The 21594-nt window shown below is 55.4% G+C and overlaps 1 protein-coding gene across 1 annotated transcript in view; it reads right to left on the bottom strand.

Moving 5' to 3' along the window:
* Nucleotides 1–3027, bottom strand: part of EFNB1 (ephrin B1) — a 56090-nt gene extending 53063 nt beyond the window's left edge. The window contains exon 1 of the mRNA XM_069811625.1: nucleotides 2769–3027. Coding sequence (XP_069667726.1) covers nucleotides 2769–2884 — 116 coding nt within the window. The 5' untranslated portion in view covers nucleotides 2885–3027. The remainder of the gene's footprint in view (nucleotides 1–2768) is intronic.
* Between the last annotated feature and the right edge of the window lie 18567 nt (nucleotides 3028–21594).

Genomic DNA, 21594 nt, shown 5'->3' with positions numbered 1-21594 from the left:
GATGCGTTATCAGCGTCCCTCTGATAACCACCACGAGATCAGGAACCTGCCGGTGACGCCCCGGCGAAGTTACGAGCCCACACTTAGTAAGCGCAGCCCCGAGCCGCCCAGGGGAGGAAAGGGCAGAAAAATATTTTCATTATTTACAGTGACACCACCAAGGCCAGACGGCCCAACGCGCGACGCTTTCTCCTTCTATCTGTTGGAAAATTCCACTTAGCGATGTTATTTTTAAAAGGCTTTAGCTCTCTTTACTCTAAAAACAAGAGTTAAGGCTCGGCGGAGCGGGGCGGAGGGCTGGCACAGACACGGCATCGCCCATGGAAGGCACCTGAAAGCCAAAAGTACGGTGGCGAGCGCGCGTGGGGGGGTTTTAATGCATCTATCCAGGAGAGTAAGCCCAGTCTAACAAAGAGCACGGCTTCTCCTCAAACTGGAACCAGACTTCCTTACAGCAGGCGGTTCCCCAGACCGGTTTGCTCAACTACGTTTGCAGGCAGGAGCGGCCGCGAAGAGGCTCTGCCCAACGCCATGCCACCCGCAAAAATCGGAGGCGGGAGCATTAAGGCGTAATAGAAAGTGAGGGACCCCCAAAGATGGACCCCAAAGACGAGGGTGCGGGGTCAGGCTGATGGGGCGCGAGTGGGAGCATGGCCGGGCGCCCACAGCCCCCACCACGGCAAAATCCAACCACGGCTCCTGCCCCGCCGCTGGGATCCCTCCCCAGCGCCCATCCCGCCCCGGCAGAGCCGATTCCGGGTGGCAACGGTGACATTTCGGGCACTTCCCACCTTCTCCCATCCCTGTGGGGTCCCGGGGCTAGGGAAGCACCGGCGTTGCCCCCGAGCCCCCCAGGGCTGCTTCCCCACGCCGGGCATCCCCGGGAGCAGTCCCCACGCGGGACGACACGCAACCAAAAAGCTGCGCCGAGAGCGGACAACCATCGAGCTCCAAATTGGGGGAGAACCCAGAAACACCCCGAGCTACCCCCGGACACCCCAGCGGGAAGGGACGCCTCCAAGCCCACCGCACCCGGGGCCGGGCGCAGACAGCCCCCCGGGCAGAGCGGGAGGATGGTGGAAAACCCACCGGCGTGCAACCCCCCCGGCTTCCAGCCTGCCCACCGCATCGCCACCGCCGCCTCCCAACTTCCCAGGCCTTGGCAATTTAATGAAAGCCAACGCTACGAAAGCGGACTGGGGCGACGGGGGCAACATGGCGTCCCCCGACACCACCGAGCCGAAGGGATTTCTACCTCCAGCTGCCCTTTTTTTTTCTCCAAAGAAAAAGGTATTTTCCGGAACCCATTTGCCTCCCCTTCGCCGATGGAGCAATTCCCGAGGGTAACGGCTCTTTCTGCTCCCAGCCAACAGACATATCTCCAAAAAGAAGGAAGGAAAAAACACACCAAGCAGGAGAATTAACTTATGGGGAGCCCCCGCAGCCTTCATCCCAGCATTTCCAATGCGCTGGGCTGGAGCTCAAGAGCGTGTGTGCACACGCGTGTGCCCGCAAAGTTGCTTTCCCACCCAAAAAAAGAAATAAATGTTTGGTTGGAATAGAAGCATCCAAGCGCGGAAGGTTGTCCAAATTGTTTCGGTTCTCTTCAACCCTCAAAAACGCCTTTTTTTTTTTCTTCTTCTTTTTTTTTTGTTTTGAGAAATATGGTGGGAAAGAAAGAAAAAAAAAATCAGGCTAATAACAGGATTTTTTTTTTTTTTAAACCGAGAAGGGGCTAAGATAAACAAACACTGTGTGATCTACAAGATAAAGCCCAGCAAGAGGGCTACCAAAACCATCCTGACACCACATCCCCAGGTCAGCAGCGACCGCGGCCGAGCACCTTCCACTCCTCCTCCTCCTCCTCGCCCTTCATCCCGGCGCGCTGGAAAAGCCCCTTCTCATTGTTCCTGCACCTCAGCCGGGGCAGAGACACGTACGCAGCCATACAACACATATATATATCTAATTTAGCTGTATATGTAGCCGGAGCCGGGCTGGGGAGGAGCGCCGCAGCCCCCTCGGCTTTGTTCGGACCCGGACCGGGGGGGTCCCACCGCGCCCTGCGCCCCCCCCGCCTTCCTCCGTGGCCTGCTTTTAGAAGGGAAATTTAAAAAAAAAAAAAGAGAGAAAACCCAGAAGAAAAATTAAAAAACGATAGTAAATCCAACTCTAGCGTCGGCGTGGTACAGGGGAGCGGCGATCCGGCCCGGTGGCGGCCCCCCCGGCGGGGGGCGGCGGGGCTCGGCGGAGCCTCCCCAAATCCCGGTGAAAAAGAGAAGAAAAAATAAATAAAATTTTAAAAATAAAAAATAAAAGGCATTTTAAAATGTCAAAAAAAAAAAAACCCTGAAGATAAGAAAATCTTTAAAACCCGAAACCATGGTTAAAAATCGGGAAAAAAAATATTAAAAGTACATTTTTCTAAGAAAAAAAAAGCCCCGAAGGTGAAAGCCCGCAGCAGCCTGGGCTCGGCGGGGTCCGTACTCCAGCCGGGGGTCGCTCCTTCTCCGTCCGTCGACCGCAGCCTCCAGCCGCTCTTCGCGGTGCCCTCTCCGCTTCCCGGGGACGGTTTTTGGTTTTTTTTCCCCTTAAAAATCCTGCCGGTTTGGTCAATCTTTCATTTTTTTCAATTTTTCCTTTTTTTTTTTTTCCGCCGGGGTGCGGGGGGTTGCCAGGCGGGTTCCCACACTCACTGCCTCCCCCCCCCTCACCACCACCACCACCACCCTCCCCGGTTCCCCCCCCCCCTCCCCGGCCTCACGTACTTGGGGTTACCGGCGCTCCAGGAGACCGGTTCCAGGCTCTTGGCGAGCGGCGCGGCCAAACGGCACAGGGCGAGGAGGACGCCCAGCAACCACCGCCCGCCGCGGGGCCGCGCCATCGTCCCTCGGCGGCGGGACGGGACGGGCGTCAGGCGCCCATACCGCTTCCCCGCCGCCTTCCTCCGTCTCCCGTCCCGCCGCCGCCGCCGCCGTCCCCTCCCGCACAGCGGCACCGCCCGCCGCGACGATCGCTCTACTCCTCCGCGCAGGCAACGGAACGGGCAGCCCTGAGCGAAGCGGCCAATCGCGGAGCGGCGCGGGGGGGGGGAGGCGGGGGCCTTGCGGCGAGGGGACACGCCCACTTTCTCTTCTTAAAGGGCCCGCGCAGCTTTCCTTTTTTTTTTTTTTTTCCTTTTTTTTTTTTAAGTCTATTCCCGCCTCCCCCAAACGGGGACCCGCATCCAGCCGCGATCCAACGGCGCCCCCTAGCGGACGCCGCTGGCCCCGCCCCTGCCCGGCAGCGATCGGTGAGGAGACGCCGGTTGGACCCGGCTCGGGCGGCGGGGGGGAGGACTGAACAAATTCACCTTTGGGGAGATTTGGGGAAGTTTTATGGAGGTTTTCTGAGGTATTTTTTTTTTTGGAGGATTTGGAGATTTTGGGGGGGAGCTTTTTGGCACTTTGTGAACTGGTTTCGGAGGGTTTGGAGGGGTTTGGAGAGGGGGTTGGACTTTTTTGGAGGGTTTGGGGACGCTTGGGGGATTTTTTTTTTTTTTTTGGAGGTTCTGGAGATTTTTGGAGGGGTTCCAGAGGTTTTTTGGAGGGTCTTGGGATGTTTCAGGGATTTTTTTGGCTTTTTTTTGGAGGTTCTGGAGATTTTTGGAGGGGGTTGGAGGTTTTTTTGAAATTTTTTTGGAGGGGTTTCAGAGTTTTTGTGAAGTCTTTTGAAGTTGTTTTGGAGGGGGTGTGGAACTTTTTGGGAGGTTTGGGGGGATTTTTCTGAGGGGTTTGGGAGCTTTTTGGAATTTTGGGGCAGGTTTTTTGGAATTTGAGGGTGGGGGGGAACAAACTCCAAACTCAGTTCACTTTCTACTAAGAAAAATTTTTAAAAGCCTCTGGAGTCAGTTCCCTTTCTATTACAAAAATAATAACACCACCACCCCCCCCCCCCCCCGACTTTGTTCAATTTCTATTAATAAAATTTAAAAAAAGAAAACAATGCTGGAGCTAGTTTGGTTTATATTGCAAAAATAAAAAAAAAACAAACCTTTGGAGTCAGTTTTGTTCGTATTAAGAAAATTTAAAAACAAGCAACTCTGGAGTCACTTCACTTTCTATTACAAAAATACTGCAGAGTCACAAAAATACTCCAGAGTCAGTCCTCTTTCTATTAAGAAATGTAAATTAAAGCTCAAGTCAGTTCTCTTTCTATTGCAAAAAATTGAAAAAAAAAAACCAAACCTTCTGGAGTCAGTTCGCTTTCGGCTAAAAAAGCATTGAACGCCCTCGTTTTGCAACACCCCGAGACACATTTCTCTCCGTTACTTTTTTTATTTCTCCATTTCCGCCCTTTCTCCTCCGGCACCTTACGTGGCAAAACCCCGCCGTCAAATCGGGGCGGCGATTTGTCAGGTTTCTGCTTTTTAAGATGGAATCCCCAGGCGGGGAGCAGCGTGTTGCCGCACGGGAGTGGGCACGCGGCAGGGGCTCGCGCTTCTCTGATGACACCCTAATTCGAAAGCGATGGCGATCCTTGAGGAAGGAGAGAGAAAAAAAAAAAAAAAGAAAATCGGATTCTCTTCATTTTTTTGGAGGGAGGGTCGAGAGGGCGACCTGCCCCGGCCGGCCTGGGCCCCACGGCTGGACGCGGTACCTGCTGCCTGCCCATCGCTGACATCCCTGCCCCATCATCTCTGCCCCATCATCTCTGCCCATGACATCACGATCGGTTGCCATGGCGATGCCGGCTCTCCCGGCACAGGCTCAGGTGGGGATCCAGAGCCCAGGAATCCTTCGGAAGGAGGATGCTCTTCCCCTGCGTCCCCTGTGCCCAAACCGCCCCGACGGGCGGAGGGAGAAGGAGGCAGGATCGTTTCGGGATCGCCTTGGGATCGGAGCCCCTCGCCCGGAACCAGCGGAGACCGGTTTGGTGCTGGCGCATCCCAGGGATGATCGGAACGAGGCGAGCGCCGCAGATGGGCAGAGCCACCAAGGAGCATCCAAAAATCACCCGGTGCCACCTCGTTGCGGGTTCAAACGTCACGGCCGCGTGCTGGGTAAACACGTACAGGAAGGTCTCAGGGGACATCAAAGCAAATGCTCCTAAGGTGGGAAAGGCATGGCGGCGCGGGGAGAGGTCTCATTCCTGGCAGTGGGGCACCCCGGAGAGGCGGGCCTCGGTCTGGGAGAACGGGAAAACCCTTTCCCGGCCCTTCCCGGTGTCGCTCCTATGGCAGGGAACAGCCTCCCAGTAAAGGCACTCGGGGACAAAATCCTGCTTTTCCCACCCAGCCCCGGTAAGGAAATCAGTGCTGCCGAACCAGGCCAATTCCTCAGGTGGTTCTGGCTAAAAAAACCAATAAACTAACTGGAAAATGGTTCCCAGCCTCAGCCACACCAGTGACACCGAGGAAATGGGCTGAGCTCCAGACAGCAGCGCCGGCAGCAGCAGGAAGGGATTGCTGTCCTGGAGGGCCGAGGCGAGGATCTCCGAGCAGTTGTGGGGCAGGTGCAGGGGGGCAATGATACCCCATCCTCCTCCAAAAATCCCGGGCTTTGTGTTTGCACAAGGCGCTGGATGCGGATGAGAAGTCACCAGGAAGCTGCCGCCCTGCCCATGCCCGCTCATCAGCCCAGGGAGCCATGGGGATTCACGTCTCCCTTCCCTTTTTCAGCATTTCTCCTTCCCCAGCGCGCTCCCAGGGTTGGCATGGACATCCCCGCACGCTGTGCCTGGCCACAGGCACAGCCTTGCCCAGGACCATCCCATTCTCCGGAGAGCACACGTGGAGGGCACGCAGAGAGCGAGTGTGCATGGAGAGAGCGCACAGGGAGCGTGCATGGAGCGTGCACGGAGAGTGAGCGTGCAAGCGTGCACGGAGAGCGAGCGTGCACAGAGAGCGCACGTGGAGAGCGCGCGTGGAGCGAGCACACGTGGAGCGAGCACACGTGGAGTGTGCGGGTGGAGAGCACGCACGGAGAGAGCACGCACGGAGAGAGCGCACGGAGCGAGCGTGGATGGAGCGAGCACACACAGCGAGCGTGCACGGAGCGAGGGTGCACGGCTCGGGCGCACCTGCTAGCAGCACTGGCTGGAGTTCAGTCGCTGCCACGGCAGAGAGGGATCAGAGAGCTCCCGCCGCGCCGGCCCCAGCCCTCCCAGCTGTCCGGAGGATTCCCATGCCATACATCAGGGGAAGCAGCGCTTACGCGATCCCACGCCAAGGGCACGTATGCGCACACAGGCGTGGGGGGCCCAATAGAACTATGTACGCGGCCCCAGACCAGCTGCACGAGGCATTCTCCTTCGGGACGGCCACCCAGAGCTGCGGGGGAGCAGACCGAGATGCAGGCGCGGTGCGATGCGGCCCTGGATGCAGAAGAGGCGATGCGGGACTCGGCCCCCGCTCCCCGCTCCGGCGGCTCTGGCTGCCTTTGATGTCCTGAGCAGGGACAGCTGCCCCAAGTATTAAATGACTGCGGGTGTCATGAGTTTCAGGGGACTCAGGTCCCACGCAGGCTCCCTCCCCGGCACCCAGGAGGGTAACGCCGCTCCGGGGTCCCTTTCCGGGAGGGGTGCGGGGGTCTCCAACAGCCCGCAGACCTGGTGCTCCCCCAGAGTCCTTGCCTACAACCAGGGCTGGGGGGCCTGCGGGAGAAGAAAGGGCATCGCTTAATTCCCACGTTCTGCCTATTTTTGGGGCCCAGGAGTTGCCTTGTGCCACACGCACGCTCACATGAGTGCTCCCCCTGCCCGTACACCACACTGTCCCCTTCCCACACCGTCGGTACGTCTGTACTCGGGTGTCTCGGCTTCCATCTCCTCCCTCTTCCACCTCCCTTGAAACCTAATTTTAAATGATAATACAATTTTGGGGGGTGATCACCCCCACCTGCTTCATTCTAAAGGGACAAGGCGAAAAAGAAGTTATTGTACGCCCTTTGGTAAGACCCAGCATTGCCCCCAATCTACTCGGTTCTCCAGCAGCTCACCGTCACCCCCACCTCCTCCTGAGCAGCCGTGGCTTGCAGTTTCTTACCATGCACAATCACACCCTCATCAAATGATGATCTGCATCCCAAAATCTATTCCACAGCTACTTCGTATTTAAATTGCCTGCAAAATTTTATAGCGAAAGAGTAATGGGATAAAACACAGCAAAGGAAAATTTAGGCTGAACACCAGGAAAAACTGCTTAGTGCTGAAATCTGTTCAGCTGTGGGATGGTTCCCCCCGGGAAGCGTTCGAGTTATTTAAAACTCACCTAAATAAAAATCGGTGGGGAATAAACTTCACTTGTCCCAAAGGCATGGGCACCGTGGGACCTGGTAGGTTTTCCCCCTAACTATTTTCTGGGATGAAACGGATGAGATCTCACCGGGCTGAACTCACACAGCACGTGTATCCCAAATGGCTTTGCAGAGGCGCAGAGCCTTTCCAAGGAGACAGCCCCGCGCAGATTGGGGCCAAAATTCATGATTAATCCAACCCTCTTCAAAAAAAAAACAACCACAGGGGTTTTTGAAACGCCAGGACATCGGATGTGTGGAGATGTCTGACAAGCCTTGTACCTCTTAAATAGCGAACAGCCAGGCAAAACGGGTGCCAGAAAGCCAGCGTTGCGCTGCTAAATCAGAGGATCAAATTCAGAAATGAAGGTGATGTCAAGAATTTGCCTTCGCCGTGATTTATACCATCATTCTTGCGCTCAGGCTCCTGGAAACTTGCACCTTCTGCAGATGTGCTGGCTGATTAAAATGATGCAACCTATTCGCTAGCTGTGTAATATGATTTAAATTAAAAAGCCCATATTCTAACTGAAAATCTGCTACGGCTGCTTGCAGCCCCACCACCGCCTCGGGCGCTTCCCACCTGCCCAGGGTGCCGGGGAGGAGCGGGGGGAGAGGCAAGGGGGGAGCTGGAGGCCCTTGAATGGTCAGGGCAAGGACCGAGCAGGGAAATGCGGCAGCACAAGGCCATCGGGTTCCAGAAGGCACATTTTATGGGGCTGAGAAGTCTACTGCATAATGGTCCAGGGAAGGAAGTATTAAAATCTTTAACCAGTTTTCAGAGACGCGATAATTAAGGTGGTGTAAGCTACAATTGCCTGGAAAAAAACCAAAGGCAAGGAATAAGATTTTTATCACTTCAGAAGTGGCCACTCATGGATTTGAGGTTTTAAAAAAAGAAAAAAAAAAAAAGAGAAGAAAAGAATCCCTGCAAGAAAAAGAAAATGTAAAAGGCGACTGAAGAAGGGTCCGGCCAGGGGCTGCGGGGAAGAAGAGTGGCAGAAAGCGGGAGCTCGGTGTGCAGCCGCAGGCACTGGGAAGTCAGGGCACCTGATTCAGGAAAGCACTTAGCATTGTCCCGAGTCCAGCCATTCACCGCTTTAATCAGGCGCTTTAATGGAACTTGAGTACAGGCTTAATGCTTAAGCATCTTCAATGGAGTTGCTCTCTTTCATCAGGACCTCTGGGGAGGAAAGAATATTGGCTTAAATTAATGAGGCCTCAGAAATGGGTGAGAGGCTGAACTCACCGCTTTACTCTGCCTTCTGCAAGAAACAAGCGGAGGCAGAGAAGGCGGCAGCTGCGGGTCCCGCGCATCCCTCACGCTCCTCCCAAGGGCAGGACAAATCATTGCCCCATCTCACCGTGTCGGGAGCAAATTCATTTCTTTGGCTGTGCCTTGGACGAGGGGGAGAGCAGAGGAGCGGAGCTGGTGGGCTGCCAAGGGGGAGAGGGCAGCAACACCGAAAACCGCATCCCTGGCAGGCGGCTGGCATCACCCTAAAACACGGAGGGAGAGCAACCGGGGGCAAGAAGGTCCCGAGCATCCAGAACTTACCGAAAGCCAAGCCACGCACGCTAAAAGTCCCCGCCAGAAGTAGATCGCCTTGCTCTTTTAAAGAGTAATGGCAATGGGTGAGAAGCGGTAGGGAGCTATTTTTAGCTCTTTGAACAGTATTGTAGAAAACATAATGAAAATGACTCAAATTGGCTGGAGCGAGAGCAGCCCTAAACTGCACGGTAATATATCCCAACAGCAATATGGTGGGAATATATATATATATATGTATATATAAGGCAGCAACCTACCTACTTGCGCAGAGCTTGCTGGAGGAGGCAGGCGGTGGAGTCAGGAGCATCTAACAGGGTACTGCGGAGGTCATTCGTTAACATCTTCCTTAATGACCTGGCAGAACGCGTAAACAGCATGTTAATGACCTGGCAGAGAAGATAAGCAGCTTGTCAATGAAATTCCCGCAGATACCCCGATGTGCAGGGCCGCGCATACTTCCACAGTCAGGGAAACATGAAAGGGGCCAAATGGCTAGAAATATGCACAGGAAACTTAATGATTTTGTTAGAGGGGGAAAAAAAAAATCTAATCGGATCTATCTGGGGCGAGTGATTAGAAGCTTGTCAGAGGGGGAGAGCGGCAGCCGGCAGCACAGCAAAGGCTGCTGGGGACGGCAGCGGCAGCAGGTCGGGTTTAATATGCAGCTATGCCAGAGCTCTTCTCATCTACCTCTCCCAGGGAAAACATAAAGTGCATTTTCAGGTCACTGATCCACTGAAAGAAGGAAAAGCCCCAAAAAGGAGCAGAAGCTGGAGGAATGGTATGTAAGCCGAGATTTTAAAACACATGGATCTGTTTTCTTTGGACCGGTAGCGGCTAGGGGAAGTCACAACTGCATGCAAATATCCCGCAAGGTTTTAACACCAAAGGAAAAATGATTGAGGGTGGCAGAAGAACAGAAGGCGACCTCAGGCCGTATCCTACCCAAGGGGAAACTGCCGGCAACCCGGAGGCCATGCTTCGCACCACGCCGGCGTCGTGCCGGGGCACGCGGCTGCCGGTGGAGGTGCCCAGGGCATCGCACCTCGGCTGCTCCAGGGCTGCTCTCCCGCTTGCCACAGCCTCTGCCCCTTGGCTGGGGCAGCAAATAAAAGCGTTACTGTCCCCAGGGTCAGATCTGCTGTCCCCAGTGTCAGACCTGCCACCCCCAGTGTCAGATCTGCTGTCCCCAGTGTCAGACCTGCCACCCCCATTGTCAGATCTGCTGTCCCCAGTGTCAGATCTCCTGTCCCCAGGGCCAGACCTTCCATCCCCAGGGTCAGAGCCTGTGTCTCGGCGTGAGAGAGGGTTTCTGCTAGCTGGCTGGAAAAGGTTGGGGGATCGCTGTGCATGGCCACATAGTCACGATGCTGCTGCAGGAGGGACCTAGAGGGAGAGGGGCTGGACGGGCTGAACTCTTCTCCCAGGTCCCAACTTGTGGGCAGCCCCCCAGGGTAGGGTCCCCGCAGAAATCCCAGCACGTACCTACCCGCACGAGTGCCCCGAACGAGACGGTGATCTCACGTGAATGAGCTAAGAGCTGGCTGGGTCCTGCCAGGATTTACATGGGAGGCTCCAGAGAGTCTGTGTGTACTCACAACCCTCCCGCCGAGAGCCACAGCTCTCCCCGAGGGGAGGAGGAGCGGGGCTCCCTTTCCTGCTTCCCCACCCTGCCCTGCCAGCTCCGGCTCACTGGCAGCCATCCTGCGCCAGGCGGCCCACGCTGCCTCCCCGGGCGGCTGCGTGGCCCCACTGGCACCATCTCCGCTGCCCCGGGCCAGCGAGCTCCAGCACCTGAACCCCTGCACCCCTGCATCCCCGCATCCCCGCACCCCTGCATCCCCACATTCTGCACCCCTGCATCCCCACACCCCTGCATCCCTGCATCCCTGCACCCTGCATCCCCATACCCCTGCACCCCTGCATCCCTGCATCCTCGTGCTCTGCGCCCCTGCATCCCCACACCCCTGCATCCCTGCATCCCTGCACCCTGCATCCCCATACCCCTGCACCCCTGCATCCCTGCATCCTCGTGCTCTGCGCCCCTGCATCCCCACATTCTGCGCCCCTGCATCCCCACACCCCTGCATCCCTGCATCCCTGCACCCTGCATCCCCATACCCCTGCACCCCTGCATCCCTGCATCCTCATGCTCTGCGCCCCTGCATCCCCACATTCTGCGCCCCTGCATCCCCACACCCCTGCATCCCTGCATCCCTGCACCCTGCATCCCCATACCCCTGCACCCCTGCATCCCTGCATCCTCATGCTCTGCGCCCCTGCATCCCCACATTCTGCGCCCCCTGCATCCCCACACCCCTGCATCCCTGCATCCCTGCACCCTGCATCCCCACACCCCTGCATCCCTGCACGCCACAGCCCATCCTCGCCCACCTCAGGTGTTGGGAGGGGACCCCGGTTTCCCACAGGGCACCAAGGCTATAAAATCCTCCCATTCAGGCAGAACGTGGTGTCGCGCTGCCTGCTTGGACCATCGCTCCGTGCCCCGCCGCAGGTTTTGCCGATGCGGCCCAGGGAGCCCACGGCGGCGGCGTTGCTTTTCCAGCCGCGCTGAGACGTTGGCTCCCGGCACAGAGCAGGATGGGGCGAGAGGCAGAAGAGGAAAGCGGAGAAATGATGCTTTATCTCAGCAATCGCAAAAGGGATAAACTGACATCATGAGTAGTTGCACAGCAGCGTTTCTTTTGTGAGGCTGGTAATTTGTGACAGCGAACATCACTGAAAATATCTTAATTAATGTTTATTTTGATGGTTGTGTAGGTTTGGGGTGACGTGTCCCTGAGTCTGGAACAGGGAAGGGGGCAGGGTGGCGGGAAAAAAAAAAGCAGATTTTTTTTGACTTGCTTCCCAGAACCACAAAAATGTCTTTTAAAGGCTCCCTCCCTCGCCCTAACAGGCTCATCAGGAGCAGAGAAGAGATCATGGAAAGAAGAGAGATAGAAAGATAGACATTCAGAGGAAGGGGGTGAGGGGCAAAGACATGGGAAGGAGACAGACAAACACGGAGCAATTTGCATGTTTTATGAGTCTTTGATTTCAGTGTATTTACAACCTCAGTGCTAACACCCTGGTGGGAAGTTCTGGAGATTACTGTATTTACCCTCTATTTCGCTTTACATCTTTATCAAGCGATCTGTCTGTCTCGCCTCCAGCCAGTCGTTTAACGAGCTGCATCTACGGCAGGTACCGGCCCGGTTCAGAGGAGCCCCTTGCCCGCCAGCCTCCGGCAGCGGTTCCCAGAACCGGTACCCCGCCGGCGCTGCCCCTCTGCCAGCCGAGGGACACCCCCGGGTGCTCGGCTCCCCCCGATCCAACCTTGCAACGCGGCTGCGAGCTGCCGGGGTGCCGTGGGGTGCCGCATCTGCCCCGCCAGCCGCTGCACCGGGCCCGGGGATAGAGGAGATTTTTGCTGGGTGCTGCTGGAAATGCAAAGATAATCTTAGGAAACAGCAGAGCTGTTGATGTCTCTTTTTTTTTTTTTTTTTCCTGGAGGGATCTGAACTCGTTGTTATTGTCCTTGTTTTTCCCCAGCTTCAAAGATGGGCGACAGCATTTCTGGGATCAGGCTGGGCGGTTTCTGGTTCAGCACAAGGGAAGGGGAGCCCGAGCCCAGAGCATTTGGTTCCTAAATGGGAGAGATGCTGAGGGTGCAGGAGCGCCTGCCCTAAGAGTGTCCCATTCCTTTCCCATTTTCCTCCTCTTTGAGCCATTTTCTTCCTGTGTTTCCACCAAAAGAACTGAGTTCCCTGCTTTAATCAAGCATGCCACAGAAATGGGATGGCTGGCAGGACCAGCGGGTACAGTGGGTGGAAACGCGCAGCCAACTGCTTTGTGTTCATTTGATATTTGAAATATTGACAACCAGCTCCAGACCAACTTCTAGAAACCTCGGTGTGGGAAATGGCTTTTCTACCAAGTGCCTTTCTGCTGGGAGAGACAATTTTCAGCAGAAATTTCAAGCCCTGGGTGAATCTGTCATCTCACCGGAAAGCCCCCGTCACCCAGACACAACTGTTCGCTATGCAAAGAGCAATTGGCTCACATCGGGTTTCGCAGCACCATCCTTCCAAAAATCACACCATGACCCCAATTAGCACTCTGGAGAAGCAGATAATGAGTGCTTCTTCTAATGCCCTTTTCAGCATGTTTGCTTAGTATGAATCTTATGATCTGCCTCCATCACTCAAGGCGCACCCGGAATTCATCCCTTATTCTCCGACCCTCCGAGCGCACCAAGTTGTGATCAAGGGAACTTTTTCCAAAGGATTTTGGCTTCTTTTCGCTCTTGGATTTCCCCCAGATAATCACGATATTTTTTTTTCTCAGATTTAGACACCCACGCGCACACCAGAAGAAAGGATCTGCCAAGAGCAGAGCGAGGGCAGTCCTGCACCCGACAGCGGTTGCTCTCTGCCTGGCAGGGTATTTTCTACCAGGGCTCTGCCGTTTGAACCGCGGGAGCTGGCTCCAGTTGGCTGCAAACCCCCCAGTATCGTTTCCACTCCATAATTGGGCAAGCGCTGCTCTTCCTATCAGATCTTCAGCGCAAGCACTAACTAGTGTCTACAAGTCTTCAGTGAATAATAAGGAATATTCAAGGAAAATCTTGCACTTTTTCTCATCTCCTTTCTGCCAGGAAACTCATTTTTCGGGATACCTGTGGGAAGCGAAGGCAGCTGAAGCACAGGCAGCTCACAAGCACAGGCAGTTCTTGCATGACTATTCATGGGCAATCTTCGGAGTGTTTGCTTAAACGCAAAGCAGATTTGGAGGAAAAATAGGAAACCTGCAAGCCTCCGAAAGGCAGAGCCGGGGGAGCAGCGCGACAAGCCTTTGCCGACGACTCCTCGCTGTAACTCTGCTGCTGCTAGGACTCATCTCGGCACGACGGGAAGCTTCTCTGCTAGCTCCTTCAGCGCATTTATATTGCGGGTTCACCCCCCCCCGACATTATTTAAATCTTGTTCCTTAATAACTCTACAACTAAAAGCAATTAAGGAGTTCAGTGAGCAGCATCAATTTCAGCAGTGCCTCTAAAGCATGTCCAGCCCAGATAAGCCCTGCCTGGAAGGCAGCGGGAGGGCAGGGAGCCCGGGTGGGTGCCTGGCTGTGCGAAGCCCCACGCCATGGGTGGCACGGGGGGGTCCTTGCTGCCCCCAGCCTGAGCCCTCCCGCCCTCCCAGGGGCCCCCAAGCCTTTTGCTCAGAGGGTGGATGGCTGGCGGGGGGCACCCTGCCCACACACCCCATCGCCAGAAGGTGCTGCTCCTCCGATAAACGATGCTTAAAACAAAATAGAGAGATGGGTTTTTCTTTTCCAAGGAAGCAACAGATCAAAACCAACTGTATCCGTGAGGCAGACAACAATTGCTGGCAATAACCTACCTGCAGCCGCTGCTGGGGAAGCGATGCCGAGCAAGATACGGGGGGCCGAAGGGGTCCTCGGAAAGACTGGCTGAGAAACACAAGGGACAGACATAAAGAGGGGTTCAGCCATAAAAAGAGACATTCAGCTTCGCATATGGGGCAGCCCACTTAAAAGCCAGACTGCCCAAAAGCCAAACCTGCAGAAAGGGTGAAGCGACGCAGACCTCAGGGACCGGGGCAGCGGGCAGGGAGCCGGCTCTGCCCCCAGGAGGGTGGGCAGGGCGGGGGGCTGCAGGGGTCCTCTTCCCCGTCCTCCCCCTGCCAAAGGGGACAGCCTTTGTACCGCCGTGGAAGCCGATACGGACACGGCCAGCTGCCCAAGTGCCCTCTCTGGCACACGGAAAGCCCTTTCAGCCAAAACTACTTTGCATTCTCCCTGACAAAGAGCTTCTGCTTCCATCTCAGCAGTAATAAACACCGAGGCAGGAGAGGTAACCTCTTCCCACAGCATTTTAATGAAGAAAACACCCACTGAGATGTAAACGGCAGCCGCGGCTCGCTGCCTGACGGTCTTCCTTCTACCTCGCCTCATGCAAGGATGCGGCTAACCGCCCTGCTGCAGCCGCACGCGGCGTCCCGGCAGCAGGGCTGCCGGCTGCAACAGGCGCCGGCGATGCAAGGTCACCGCAAATGCCACGCCACGGGTCTTTCGACGCCGGAGAGCAGGGCATCCCCAAAACAGGGCACTGCGATGTGTGGGCAGCGGGCTGGAGGGGGCCGGCAGCGGGCACAGCCCGGAGAGGAGCAGGCGGCAGCGCCCAGAAAGAGGGGAGGAAATCTGCATAAATTAGCAGGAGGCAATTTTCCACTCATCTTCTAATCACCCGCTGCACACGCCGCTCCGCAAAGCTAATAACAAAGCGGGGCGGTTTTAGTCCATAAGCATGCTTAAACAAAATAGAGATACCCGGCTCTTAATGTCAACACATCCTTAATTACCAGGGAGCAGGTACTCGATCTGGGTAAGCCCATGCCAGCTTTCTAGTAACAGGGTTGCGTGCACCCCTGGCAGGACCAGCCCCGCAGCACGGTGCCAAGCACCCGGGGCAGGATCCTGCCCTCCCTTTGGTACCCACAGCCCTCCCTTGGCCCGGCTTCTTCAGACGATGCTGGTCCAGGCTGCTTTTCTTCTGCAGCGTGGTCTGGTCCCCGCTACCCCGGCGTTGCTCCCGCCTGCCTCCATCCAGTGCCGAGGTGTCGGCTGCTGCGATAAGCAACCTTTGGTGATGGGCGAGGGCAATGTGGCTTCTCCCCCCCTGGGGACCCCATCCTCTGAGCTGGAGACCTGCTCAAAACCACACGAGCATTCATTACATCGCTCGGGCGTGCAATACGCAGCTGCAGCACGCGCTGGCGACTTGCAGTACAGTTATTTGTGCTGTGCTGCTTGTGGTTTGAAGGACTGTAAAGAGGAGATGGGGAAGGTGTCTGCTGCTAATGTAACCCCGCCAGTCCCCGGGAACCGCTGGCATTTCCCCGCAGCTCCCTTGGCCTCGGCAGACCCCGTCACAGCTCACCCCGCTGCCCCTGCTGATGGGTCAGTCTGACTTTTCTCCAAAGCCAGCCAGCCAGCAGCTCTGACACCATCTTTGAGTATTGTCTGCAAAACAATTAAATAAAAATGAGAATGATTTATTGAAATGTTCCAATTTTCACTGAAAACACAAAGGATTTTTCCTCCCAGAAGTGTGGTTTGCAGCTGGAGGTTCCTTTAACTGAAAAAAAAAAGCATGACATGTATGCTAACAAAAGACAACTGGGGGGGGTGGCGCATGGAAACAACCTGAAAGCCCAAATATCTGTTGGAAAACCATCGCTGGGATGTTCGGAAAGCCCCACGAACAACAAGCACCAGGAAGATAAAGGCTGCCAAACGCTTGGGTTAAAGCAGGCAAATTCACTTCTGGCAGAGTGGCCCCCGGGGCAGAGGGGCTGGGGGAGCAGCAGCCTGCCCGTGCCCCTTCCGAGGGTCCCCAGCACCCAAGGTGGGCTCACCCCTAACACGTAGCTGTTGCACCCAGGACACCCGGGTCCCTTCGGTGCTGTCCTCCCATCCCTCAATCCAGTTAACTGCAGTCGCCCCACTGCCAGTGCAAATGAGAAGAAAAGCTAAATTGACCTAAATGCAGGTCTTTGGCCCAAGCCTGATGCACCCTCGGCTCTTCTGCAGAAGCAAGGTGGGGAAATGAAGCACCACGAGCAAGTCAAGTCCTCCCTGGTGAAACCAGACCCACATTGCAGCATCACCAGGGCTGGCACCGTCTCCCTCACAACTCCCTTTGCATTTTGCCTTTTTTTTTAGGGAAAAGCCAGGCTGTTGGAGCACTTTCCCAGCCGCAGCCGGAGAGTGTGGCCCCGAGACTCCCCGTGGCGGGGAGATGCGGCTCCTGCAGAGGAGCCCAGACGGGTGAGGCTCGCTTCTGTCAAAACATTTCAGAATAATAGTCATAAAGCACAGCCAGATCAAAACAAGTTAAAACAGAGCCGCCAAGGTCTGGTCACCTCATAAACCACAGATAAAGCCAGAAAGGCCTCGCTAAAGCAGGTTTGATCTTCCTCCCTTCCTGTATCTCTTTCATAAACATCTTTGGGAGCCACAGGAGAAGAGTCTTATTGATGAAGTCCGAAAACTAACATCCTATGGATGCTGGGAAGGCCCAGCTAACTATCCCACGCTTAATCCTCCCTGTCCGCAGCAGCGCCAACCTCAGCAAATTCTGCCAGCTCTGCAGAACGGCTGGCCATCCTGCCCCAAGGACTCCTCTGTTTACTTTAAGCTGATTCCTGTCAAGCTCCTCACTCAAGAAAAGAGAAAAATTGGAAAAAAAGAGGCCCTTCAGCCGTCCCTTTCCTCCCAGCTGTCTGACCTCGGTGGGGTGTTGGCCAAAGGAGCAGGTACCATTGACAGCAGGAGAAGCATCTCAAGAGCTTTTGTCAAGCCTGAGGAGCTTTTCCAAAAACCCCCTCTACCCTCCTCTACCTTCTGCTATTCTTGTGCTGCCATTCCTGGAAGCTGTTAAAGAAGGAGTATCCCTCCTGGCCAGCCCAGCTCCTCTCTAGCCCGGCTGAAGCTGTAGAGCAGAGCCCCGAGGAGCACAGCATCCCTCCCCTGAATTTCCAGCCCACTTAGCTCATGCGCCGTTTGGGACAGCGACCTGCAAAGTCTCCAGTTTTAGATGCTCCGGGAGGAAAGCAGGGTGAACTCCGCGTCCTGGCAGGGATGGAGTTGTCCCTGAACTGGGACCCTGCCTGGGTCCGGCTGCCCCACGGCAGCTCACAGGGCCGGGGAGGTCTGTCTGCACCCAGCCGTGCCGTAATGCGAGTGCAATTAGAGTAATTGAGCTCAGCTCTCGGAAGACGTTTTGAGCAGGGAGGTTGCTGTGCAATAGTTGGGTTTTCTAAAAGCTTTCTACAAGGTCGCTCAGCAGAGGCTGGTGAGGCAAGAGAGCTGCCCCGGGTTAAATGAGAAGGTCTTGCAGATTAATCACTGGTTAAAGACAGCAGGCAAGGATTCGGCGCGAACAGCCTGCCGCTGCGGTGGAGAGGGCTTTCAGCGAGGTCCCACGGGAGCCTTGGCCAGGGACCTCCAGTGGTCCCCTCCCAGAAATGATCTGGGAGAGGGGAGAGCGCAGAGAAGCAGTGAGCTTGTACGTGGCACCAAGTTATTCAGGCAGCCAAATCTAATGCTGACACTAAAGAATTGCAGAGAAATGTAATGATCGTGCGGAACAGGGCAATAAAATGGCAGATGAACTTCACTATTCATAATTGCAAAGTAATGAACATGAAAAGCATTATCCCCACCGTACACGCACAGCGACAGGCTCTGTATCAGCAATTACTGGTCTTTAAAGAGATCTTGGAGACATTGCAGAGAGCTCTTTGAAGACATCCTTTCAACGATTAGTGAGAGTCAAAAAAGGCAAGTGGAATATTAAGAACTCTTAGAGCCAGAAGAGAGAACAAAAGAGAAAATGTCATTTTTCCTTCATCTGGAGCTGTGAAGCTCCTGCAGCTTGGCTCCAACTGACCCACGCCATAAAAAGAAGAGAGGGTGCAGAAAAGCATTGCACCACTGATCAAAGGTTTGGGATAGCACCTGTATAGAGAGAGTTAAAATGGACCAGGACCCCACAGCCTGGAAAAGAGGATGAAGAGGCAAATAACTGAAAATTATAGAGGTTTACAAAAGAGTGAATGGAAAAATTGACAACACAATCCTTAGACAACAGCTTTAACGCAAAGCAGTAGAAATACTTTTCTCACAAAGTGGCTTCATGGAATTGTGGGACTTGTCACCAGAGGAGACTCCTCGCCACCCTGATGGCTCCCTGCGGTCAGCTCAGCAGCCCAAAAACAGGCAGCGAGCAAAACCAGGATCAGCTCCAGTTAAATCCTGCTGGGGCTCAGGGTGTGCTGGTGCTTGCACCGAGCGATGAACCTGCCCCAAGAGTTTGCCTGGCTCTTGCAAGCGGCAGCTCTTCCCTCTGCCAGCAGACCCCTTTGATGTGCCATGTCTGTTTGACCATCGCAATCAAACAACACGTCAAGGGCCGTGAGACAAGAAAGTCATGTCCCACGAGTTCTGCACAGCTTTCCGTGAAAGATGGAGAGCTTAGGGATGAGGAAAAGAAAAGTGAAGAGGATCGAGCTGAGCACCGCGTTTGAGTCCTTCACCTGGAACTTCCTGGGAAAGTCCTGGACCTTCCTAGGGATCCACATGTCCACGGTTTCTAGAGGGTTTTTTCCTAGAGCTATGAATTTGGGTAGGGGGTGTTCCTCTTAAATCCTTCATCTAGATCCTTTCTTGCAATGCTCCACAGTTTTCTAGGAATTTTCCATATCTTCCTAGGAATCCCTCAGTCTAAAGCCTTTCTACATTTTTCACAGGTCTTTCTAAGGCTTGTGTCTAGAACATTTCCAGGAATATTTGAGGGCTTCATAGGGCTTCCCCGATCTGGAACATTTCAAGGAATGCCCTAGAGCTTCACTGATGTTCCTCCATCTAGAAACTTCCCAGGAATTTTCCAGTTTTCCTGGGAGTTTTCTTTCTTTCAGGAGTTTTCTGGTATTTCCTTATCTACAGCCTGTCTAGGAGAATCCCAAAGTGTTTCAAGAATCCCACAAGGGCTATCAAGAAATTCCTCAGTCTAGAATCCTTTCATGAAATTCTCCAAATACTTTTCAGAAACTTCCCCACCTAGGAAACCCTCAGTCTAGGACTTTTCTCAGACTTTTCCACTGCTTTCCAGAAATTCCTCAGACGAGGACCTTTCCAGCAATTTTCCTGGTGATTTCTAATAATTTTCTTTGTGCTTTCCAGGATGTTTTCACCTGCACTTCAGAAACACCTCCAACATTCCAAGGAATTTTCCAAATGCTTTTTTAGGAATTTATCCCTGTTTTGTGGGAGTTCTCCCAAGCCTTCTGATTTCTGCAGCACGCCCACTGGGATACCAACCTCCCTGGACAGCCCAAGTCAGCACAGAGGAAGGGAAGCCTCCCTTTGCTATCCCACCCCCTTGAGCCATCCCGACATCTGGATGGAGAGCAACCCAGGACCCGGCTGCGGTGGAGCAGACTCACTCCGTGGATGTTGGTGCAGCCCCGTCAGCTTGCACCAGCTCTGCGTGGTGCATGTGTCGGCGGCACACGGAGGGGTTTAGCCCACGAGCCCCGCAGAGCTGGGATAGAGGGGTGGAAGCATCTCTGCAGCATCCACAACCAGCCCTTGCAAATCGGATTTGTCCCTGAGTGTGGCCGTGGGGAGGTCGGTGCTCTCCTGGGACCTCCTCTGCAAGTCCCAGAGACTGTGCCTGAGCGAGCAGCCCAGCCTGAGCTCCCCGTTGGGTTCGAGGAGGCTGATCTGTCACTGTCACACCGAGAGCCGTATTCTGGGATGCGAGCCACGCTTCCGCTCCTTCCCTCATTCATCACCGCCAATTAGCGGGACGCACATGATCTGCAGGCACGGGGGTGCTGCGGCAGCCAGCGCTGTCACAGGCACATGTGGCCAGATGTGAGGAGAGAAGGAAAAAGCAAAGTTGTGAGCAAGGCAAGATAAATCACAGCGCTAAGCACCCGGATTACTGCAGAACATCTCCCGGCCAGGCCGGCTGCTCTTGCTGCTCCTGATGCCGTCTGCGGGACCACCGCGGTCAGCCCCTGCTGAGGTCCCTGGAGGTGCTCAGGGCTCTTCACAAGCCCCTCCGCACAGCCTGGAAGCTGGACTCTGGGTTCCTGGTTTGACAAACTCAGCGACCACTGAACCAGGCATCCCCCTGCTTTGCACTGGGGGTTGCAGAACAAGCATCTCCCAGGGACTCCTCGGGGAGCTGGGGGGCCACCCAAGGGTCCTGACACCCACCCCGGTGTGAGGTGACCTACAAGCTCTGCACAACACAGAGGGGGTCTGCAGGAGCGGGCAGCTCTCCCCCTACACGGACCCCTGGGTGCCACCACGCCTGCCCAAGGGCTTTGTTGCAAATGAACAGCCCGCAGGGCAGAAAGCACCGGGTGCCCCTTTACGGCCATGGAGGAGAAGTGCTGGGGAAAGCCGGGTGCTACACCCCCGGTGCCGGTTTTGGGGACCCCCCGCGGTCACGGGCAGGGTCCTGCCACCGTCCCCCCACCAGCCGCACCCTGCCTGGCCGCTGACTCACGCCGGGTGGGATGGGCGCGCCTCTTCTGCAAATATTTTCTGAAATGAAATAGCCGGGGCTGTATTTACTCTGTTTATCTTTCTGACATTATTTATTTCCTACCTGTCGATTGGAGGCTGGGGGACTGTCAGCACCCGGACTGGGCTGAGCGCGTCACCGGTGCCGTGTTGACTTTGGCAGAGGGAAGGAGAGCCTGCCTGAGCAGGGCGGGATGCAAAGCGCTGCCACCATGTGCAGCTGTGTGTGGCGAGGAAGAGGAGGCGAGGAAGAAGCAGGCAGAGCTGTGGCATCGAGGGGAGGGAGAGCTGGGTCCGGGTCTCCTGGGAGCGAGGCCACTGGGCTGCAGGGACAACCCACAGGGGCAAGGTGGGGACATCGGTCCTGCAGCCCCATTTTGCAGGAATTGGGGTCGCGATGCCCGGGGGGGGGCAGGCAGGAGTGAGGGCTGGGTAGCAGAAAGCTCTTCTCCTCCTGCCCTGGGGCTAATTCTGCAGCCAAGTGGTCCGCAGCGATCCCCAAAGGGCAGCAGAGATGGGGTTGGATGGGGGGCAAATGTGGTGCTTTCTCTGGGCAAAGCAGCCCCAGCAGACACCTTCCTCCTCCTCCTCTCCTGCCGCCTGACCCGCAGCCTGGGCTTTCCACTGACAATAACACCCCGT

The sequence above is a fragment of the Haliaeetus albicilla genome, chromosome 23 (assembly GCF_947461875.1).
Source record: "Haliaeetus albicilla chromosome 23, bHalAlb1.1, whole genome shotgun sequence".
NCBI classification, from domain to species: Eukaryota; Metazoa; Chordata; class Aves; order Accipitriformes; family Accipitridae; genus Haliaeetus; species Haliaeetus albicilla.
The sequence above is the reverse complement of the archived record's forward strand: the minus strand, read 5'-3'. Positions and strand labels throughout refer to the sequence as shown.